An 8,355-nucleotide genomic window follows, 5' to 3' on the forward strand; every position below is an offset into this window, starting at 1 on the left:
AATATGCTGCCTGATGGTCAGCAGCTTTGACTTGTTAAGTGTATGATAACGGGTCCGGAGTTCGCGCGCGAACTTTCGAACCTTGGTCTTATGATCAACCGTTGGTTTTGTTTTACGGTTCGCATCGGCCAAAGCTCTCGCTGCATTATACACACAATAATTGGTAGCCCAGAGGTCGGATTTTCCGGAAAAACGTCCACGAAGCTCGTCATCCATTTAAGCCAGATCTTTAGGCTTGGGAGAAACCTTGGTGTTGATGTTTCTCCGGGTCGTAAAGCATCGCTCTTCATCTATTGGGTGCCTGCCCGCGGTTGGTCTTACCATAGTGTCGCCTCTCTTTCTCTGTTGCCGGCTTGTTCTAGCTGTGGTAGAGTAGGCGTTCCGCTTACATAGCCCCTGTTACGGAGTAGTTCAGCATGGTTTCGCAAACGTTGCTGCGAAAAGTGCGATAGCTCCGGGTGTTTCTCGCACCACAGAGCATGCAGCCGTGGCATGTAACCCCGTTCAGGGGTCACACTCAAATCGTAGCACTCTAGCAAGTCGTGATTCAGTCGCTTCGTCCACCCAAAGGTCGCGAGATCCCGCCGATCCATTGCATTGAATCCATTTTCATTGGCTCCCCCAGCTCTAGATTGGTCGGCATTGTTGGCCGACCCATTGTCGGTAACCCTGCGCGTTCTGTTGTTTGGAACCGCAATTACTACAACTATGTTTGGTGCTGTCATTGTTGTTTCCACGAGAAGCTAGGGAAAGGGGTTCGTCTATCCCAGAGTCACCGTTCTAGACACCTCACCCAGGTGCCATTCAGCTTTCGGCACGGTTTTCACACCTCCGTTTTGGGGTTAATTCCTTCAGGACCAGCACTGGACAATTGTCCGCGACTGCCTATTTATTTTTGTAACCATATTCAGCAGAAACCTTTGGTACAGGGATCCTCTATCCGCAACCCGAGGACGCGTTCGGTAACATAATTCATTTTATAAATTGAAAGTTTTTGTTTTGATTCTTCAATAACGACTGGCTTCTGAAGCTAGTCATGAATCTGTATTAAATTCCTTTCTTTTTAGATCAGTGGCATTTTGTCAAATTTTTCTAAACTTTCAATGTACCAAATTATAAAAATAAACATTAATAGAATTGTAAACGCAGCAGTACATATTTGAAGGATTACATATTTAATAAAGTAAGTTGTTCTCTATTATAGACATATATACAATTCTATTTAATAAATTGCATTACATACATTTAATTATTTATTGTAACTTTAGTTACACGTTATGTCAAAGGCAAACATAAATATTATTTAAGCTGTTTTTTAGAAACATTAAAAAATACTGGAGATTATTAAATAAATAGAGATTTAGATTTCAAAATGTTACCTGTGAAAACCAAGATTATTATATGGCGATTTTTGCTACACTTTTTTATATTATAGGTCTAAAAGGTTTAGTTTTCTCAATATTTGCTTGATTTAGTACACTAGTCTTAGTATTTTTATTGTATATATAAAATATTCACAATACTCTGGTGTTAATTTTCCAATAAATTATCAAGTATTTACTGGTATCTCCCCCTAAAAGTCATTAGTCAATTTAACAAATTTTTAAACTACCTAAGTTCTTATTTATTTTTCAGAATTTCATATTAATATTTCAAACAAAATAGAAAAATGCGTGCACAACTACAAATATCAACAGCTCTCGCTACGATTGGTGCTATTACTTATGGTATCTTATATGGATATTCAGGCTTCTATAAACAGGTTATTACTGATCATTTTATTTTTTTGTTTTCATATATTTAAATTTGTTAAACTTTTTAATAACCCACTGAAAGCAAATTGAATACTTTTGCTTAATCATTCTACAAATATATTTTAAATAAATAAAACATCTAGCTCTAAAATTATTTTCCTGTTATCGAATATCCTAGAATGGCTACAAATTTGTGCCTATTAATTTTCTTTTAATTTTCATTTGGAAGGTGGTACAATATACTCAGTCTTTGGCCTATCGAGAGACCCAAGAGTCTCTCAGGGAACACCAAATTCAGGTGGCAAGAAAATATCAAAAACTTTTGTCAAGTGATAAATCAGAGGAACCAGTCGATCGAGACTGAAATAGAATATTTTCAAATATTACGTTCATTATTTCGGACATTATATTTAATAAACAATGATATAAAATGTAATGAAAATTGAATTATATAATGTAAAAACAAGTATCAACAACATTTATTTTCTCGTTTAATAAAAAAAAAAACAGATTTTAGGCATTATTTCTTAGCCCGAATTCGCCCACAGTACCATATATGGTACGCTTCACACGTAAAACAAAAATCACGTTTGGTGCTGTTCTTTGAGCTTTAAACCCGCCTACCATATATGGTACGCCGTTTATCTCGGAAAGTAAAAGCCGCTCTACACCCATAATTTTTTAAGGCAGTTTAGAAGTCACCCCTTAACGTTTCACAACGATATCTCAAAAAAACATTTTTTGGCGGATTCGAGTTAATTGAATTGTAACCAAGCGTTGGATGAAATTTAAAGCGATAATAATTTTAGATCATTGTAAATAATACAGAGAAAAATTGCATAAATATTGTATATCTAATTTCTACTAATTTTAAAAAATCTTGATCAAAAAAACTAAAGTCAATCTCATTTAATATTAACGGCTGGTTAAAATAATAATAACCGATTTCTCATTGACTTTCCAATTGTTTATTGCATTAATATTATAACAAATACAGGAGTCTTAAACGAATAAAGAACCTCTGCGCCGTTGGCAATAATAATATTGATACTGAAGCGACTCCACGAATATGACACAGGCAGTTTAATTGAAAAGTTGTATTTCATTTAATTTTACTTCAATATTTACATACTTTTACGCAAAGTTTACGGTCCACACTTGGCCGTGGATGACTTTCATTCGCTCGATTCAGTGAGTCTTATGATTAATTGATTACTTGCATAGCAGGACAAAGTATATCGTATCACAATTTAATTAAATTCAATGGAAAAGCCATTCCGGACAATTAGTTCCTATTCTATATCACAAGTCAAATTGATTTCGGGAGACTGTTGAATCAAGTGAATTAGGATCACCCGGAACTCCGGAGAAATCGAAGATTGGCTTAACGGAATTTTCGGGTTCAAACTCAGTACTTGTGTTTACAAAATGCACAAAAAATTAATTTGAAGAACACTTCACAGAAGAAACTTTACTTCTACTGTCAATTCGTTTATTTCAAACATCAATTTAGCTAATAAAAAATAAGCTATTTAATTAATTGACGACAGAAATTAATTTACTAATATGCATAATTAACAAAGAATAGATTCACACATAATTGTTGATAAAATTTCGAAGTAAATCAAAAAACGATACAAAACTTCATGAATAAACACTCGAAGGCTAAAATCTCAGAAAGGGAATGTTAGAAATTTACGAGTGTTTTAAAGATATGTCAGGCGCAGTTTCTTCTGCGAGTGCGAACGCCACTTTCGCGCCAACATTCCTGCTTCTTCGTATCTGTATTTATACAGTAATTCACCTTACGTATATCCATACCCTTTACACCATTGCTCGTGTTTTGAAATGCAGCTAATATATTTTGCCATTAGTATGGCATCTTTCCCTATACAATTCTGAATATTCCTTTCACTTTTGAAAGATTTGAAACATTTCAAGAAATTTTGCCAAACTGATACCTTCAAAGACTATAAAAGTAGTCGCACATATACATTTTCTTTTTACAAAAACAGTGAAAAGTGCAACATTTTTCTACTTTTCTCAAACCCCCAGAGAATTAATGATATTTTGTTTAAAGTTGATCAAATTTATAATAATGGAATTTCAAAACACGAATATTTCTCTTTAGGGTGTATAAATTCTCACTAGCCATCATCTCGCTGCGTACGACTAATCAGTAATCACTTCCGCTTACCAATCCACCGACTGGCGTAGATTTCTTTCGGTATTAATTAGGAGTACAAATTATAAAGTGAGCACTTTAAAACATGTGTGCCCTTACAAAAAAATCTCAAATTATTTCTTATCAGAGTAACGCCTTTGGGTAAAGTTGAATTTCAGACAGGAGAAACATTAATTTTATTAATAATAATATAAAATCTTGAAAAGGGGATTCCCAGTTAGAATTACATACTGAGGTAGCCACGGGCCTGTGCGCGCTTACGTCCTATTAAGTAGGCTACCAATACGATTACTACCAAAATTGCCAGAACACATCCAACTGCAATTGGCACCACATCTGGGGTATCAGTTATACAATCTTCAGCTGTAACAAATTAGAAAAATGTATAATTAGATATGAAAAACTATCGTTTTTTTCCGATGTTTTGACATATGAAATGAAAATCACACCAACTGATAGTTTTTCATTTGCTCTTGCACAATAAAAAATATGATTGCTTTTTCCATTAAATTACGCTAACACGCATTCGGTCCCTTTCTGCGAGGACGGTCACATTTGAATAAAATGGAATATCTGTTTTTGAACGAGGTTTATTGATTCAATTGTGTACCTATTGAGAACGTAGTATTTTTCTCAGTTCAAAAACTAAATTATACATAGTGAACAAAAAAAGTTGTTTCTTTTCTTTCACATGTCAAAACGTCGATAAATTTTCGCACTGAAATTTAAGAATGTATGAAAATATGTGAATGATAATGGCTAAGGAGTAAAAACAACATTATTTGTATACTATATGATAAAAAGTGTAGTCCAAATTATAGAAATATATTAGAGAAGAACGCATGTAAAGTAGACGAGTGCCATAAGCGCAAGTGTTATACTTTTTCTTCTAACATGAAATATCAAATTAATTCAGTGCCTATATGATAATCTTAATACAAAAGTTACACTTTTTACGCTTTAAATTTACTAATTCCCAATTTAATGGGTTCAAAATGATATGTTTTTTTTTTTTAAATGCGGTAAATTGTAGTACTAGAGGACCTTATTGTAGGCGCACAATCATAAGCCGCCATATACCAAATAAAAAAAAAATTGTAAATAACGCGAACAGTATATCACTAATAAAAAGTAACGACGAAAATGTTCAAACTTCATACAAATTTCAAGGTACATAATTTTTTGTTTGCGTAAAAGTTGTACCTTTTAACGTATCTCAACAAAATTGAAAACACTGGATTGTTTCAAAATGCTGGATATGATGTGCAATTTAAAATTGATTGGTTTTGTTACTGAAGAAAGTTATTATATTTTTTCTATAGCAGTTTCATAATTTGAGCTTCGAGTGTTCGAAACCTGTCGGCCTAATAAATAAAATTTTATTCTTTCACATAATAAATTTTACATTTTCGTGTGTAAAATTATTGGCTGAATTGGAATATCACAACAGATTCCATTGTAAAATTCATCGCTAGGTGGATTCTTACAATTTTTCGTTAAGTTACTCCGATACTAGAGGGTCCTTTTACTTACATCCAACAGAGATGTAAAATGCAATGGATTTTTTTTACAGTGCAGTTTTCAATCATAAGGATATAATAAAGTTCTCTGAAAAGTATTAAAGTAAACTTTATCTTATTACCGTGACCTTGAAACGTACACATTTCAGAATTTCAGGGATTAAGGGGCTGCCTCGGCTTTGTACCGATACGCCCACTATAAGCAACTTTTTCAACTGCACATGTATCGAAAGGCTTGGATCTATCTGAAATCAATCAATAATACTAATAATAAAACTGATACATACACCCGACTCTCAATGTTTCGAGGTCCCATGCAGTTTATCAGCTCAAGGGGCGCGAAATGGTTGCGCCTCTCACCTCATGCATTCCAATTGGAAACTGTTCAAACGGCCCCAATTTGCAGTTGAAAAAGTCGCGGCCCGTTACCCTGAATGCATACCAGTGTTTAAAAAACTACTAATTAAAAAACTACTTAAATATTTCGCGGAATAGTGAGTTTTGCAGCATATAGGAGTGCAGATAACTTTCTGCAGATAGTATTATAAACGGAAAGATACGTTAAAAAGGTCTTAAAAGTAATATGTCTCAAATGCAGAATGTATTATTTTACGACCTTTCAGTGTCACGAAATAAAATATCAAAAATTTGAAACTAGAGTATCAGATCGCATACTCTAACCTCAAATTTCGGACAGTTGATTGTATTTCGTAAAACTGAAAGCTCGTCAGTCAACAAAAGAATGGAACATGACGGATAAAAATAGATTCTGCACCTGACAAATATTAATATTCGTACATTTATGAGTTACTTTTATATTTCGAATATTTTTTAGAAAAAGTCTGCGTTCCCATGACGTCATGCTAAAATACTCAATTAAAACTAACGCAGACTTCTCGCTCTTCGGGCCTCTTTTTTTAATTGGTCGACCACTCGCGCGGACGTGACCGTACAGCCCGTACAGAAACCGTGGTAGAAGGCGGCGGAACTGCGGGATATGAAATAAGTGTGTATATGAGGAAGTTTACTGTACTTTGATTGAGTTGACCGTTTAAAAAATATGAGCATTTAATTAGCGCTGATCGAGTTCGGACAGGTTAAGAATCCAGGATTTTCGGTTCAGTCCGACTCAAAATTCTCTGGATAAACGAAGCAATGGAAATTATCTAGCATTATTTTGATAGTGCTTGAGATTGATTGATTGAATATGGTAATATGACAAAAAATTAATTTGAAAAATTAGACATTTTTAATGACTTTTCTCAAAGTGGTGGCAGTAATAGTACCAATTTTTTCAATGAAGGGTTGATATTTAGTTTATATATTTCAATAAAATTTTTATATCTAAAATTTTACAAGTTTGCAAGTAACTTTAATTATTATTCGGATTCTAGCAACATAATAATTACCAAAATTGTTCATATTGACAATATGAATCAATGGACTTATTTAAAAATTACTATGACCAACTTGCAATCATGAGACGTATGGATTACAAAATTGGTTTTAACGTTTGCAAGAGGAAAACTTTTTAAATATTTTAAATCTAGCAATACACTGCTTATAAAATGGGCACCAGTAAATACACCCATACTGAATCCATAGTACTCTGAAGCAGTTTCTTGACTTTGAAGTGCTTATATTTGCCCCAATAAAAATTGGCCCTATTAAAGGTTAAATAATATACAATTAAATCCTTTCGAAACTTTCCTACAGAGCTCGGAACTTTATATAATTTTAAATGATTCTGTGTAAAGAGTTTTCAGGCTTGCATTTTTTAAACTTAGACACACCCGAGTTGAAACTGTACAAGTTTAAACGGTTAGTTTAACCTTATATACATAGTCACGATTCTAACTGAAAGTGTTCATTTATACACGGCTTATTTCACTGAAATTTGAATTGTCAACTAAAATGGTATTTTAAGAATGCAGATGTTTACTACAGGGTCAGCCAAATAATAAATTTTAATTAAATTAAAAAATTTCACAATGACTTAAATTAAAATGACGGTTTATTATACATACCTTGGCCGAAGTTAATGGTTTTATCAGATCTAAAGGCTTGGAATTGCACGTTACTCAATTGAATGGTTCCTACTTTCACATTACTGCCTTCATTGGTCAAATTGAACTTAGGCGGATTGGCACAACGGTACGAGTTGCTCAATTTCGTCTGGAACTCGTCCTTCATGTGTACATACTTCAACGTCTTGTCTGAAAAAAACCCATTATTTAAAAATATATTTGATTACTTTTAATTAAGTAATATTTTAATTTATGTATTTACTAGACGTAGAGTTATAGTTTGGCAACTCCTGTGGCAAAATAACGAGTTCCAGATGGTGAAGAGTGTATTGCTTGCTCGAAACATTCTTCACGAAATGAATGGTGAGGGAATCATTGTCGGATCCTAAAGTTGAATTCCACGAAAGAGTGAGGATTTGTTCCATTGGATTGCAGCTTCCGTTAACAGCTACGCTCTTCGCGGGCAAATTGAGTTTTTGCGAAGAAGTGTTATTCTGCAAGATAATGAACATAAGTTAAAATAAAAAAATCTGCCCGCTTCGCGGATACATTCTCATAGCGCGCTTCGCTCGCTAGTTTGAGCGCGCGACTGTTCGTTCTCGCGCTGCGCGCTCGATAATACAATCAACTCGCGCTCCGCGCTCGGTCTTTGCATTATCCTCCACATTTGTGCACAGACCACAATGCGAAATTTTCTACATTGTATGTTAAAAATTATTATATCAAATTCCTATTACAATTTCTTTTTGTGTGTACCTTGGTTTGGCACTTCTTATTCAGATATTGCAAAATAATGTTCACATTTTATTTTTCCTGATCCTAATATGACCCTGTTGTGGTTGTTTAATCCTTTCCCCCTTTTTTAAGTA

General features: G+C 33.9%; 1 protein-coding gene across 1 annotated transcript in view; it reads right to left on the reverse strand.

Moving 5' to 3' along the window:
• Positions 1-2,699: 2,699 nt before the first annotated feature.
• LOC117179335 (lysosome-associated membrane glycoprotein 1-like) overlaps positions 2,700-8,355 on the reverse strand; it is a 23,001-nt gene continuing 17,345 nt past the window's right edge. Inside the window, exons 3-5 of the mRNA XM_033371009.1 lie at positions 7,749-7,980; positions 7,487-7,675; positions 2,700-4,302 (exon numbers count right to left, since the gene is read on the reverse strand). Coding sequence (XP_033226900.1) covers positions 4,163-4,302; positions 7,487-7,675; positions 7,749-7,980 — 561 coding nt within the window. The 3' untranslated portion in view covers positions 2,700-4,162. The remainder of the gene's footprint in view (positions 4,303-7,486; positions 7,676-7,748; positions 7,981-8,355) is intronic.

The sequence above is a fragment of the Belonocnema kinseyi genome, chromosome 9, assembly GCF_010883055.1.
Source record: "Belonocnema kinseyi isolate 2016_QV_RU_SX_M_011 chromosome 9, B_treatae_v1, whole genome shotgun sequence".
Taxonomy (NCBI): Eukaryota; Metazoa; Arthropoda; class Insecta; order Hymenoptera; family Cynipidae; genus Belonocnema; species Belonocnema kinseyi.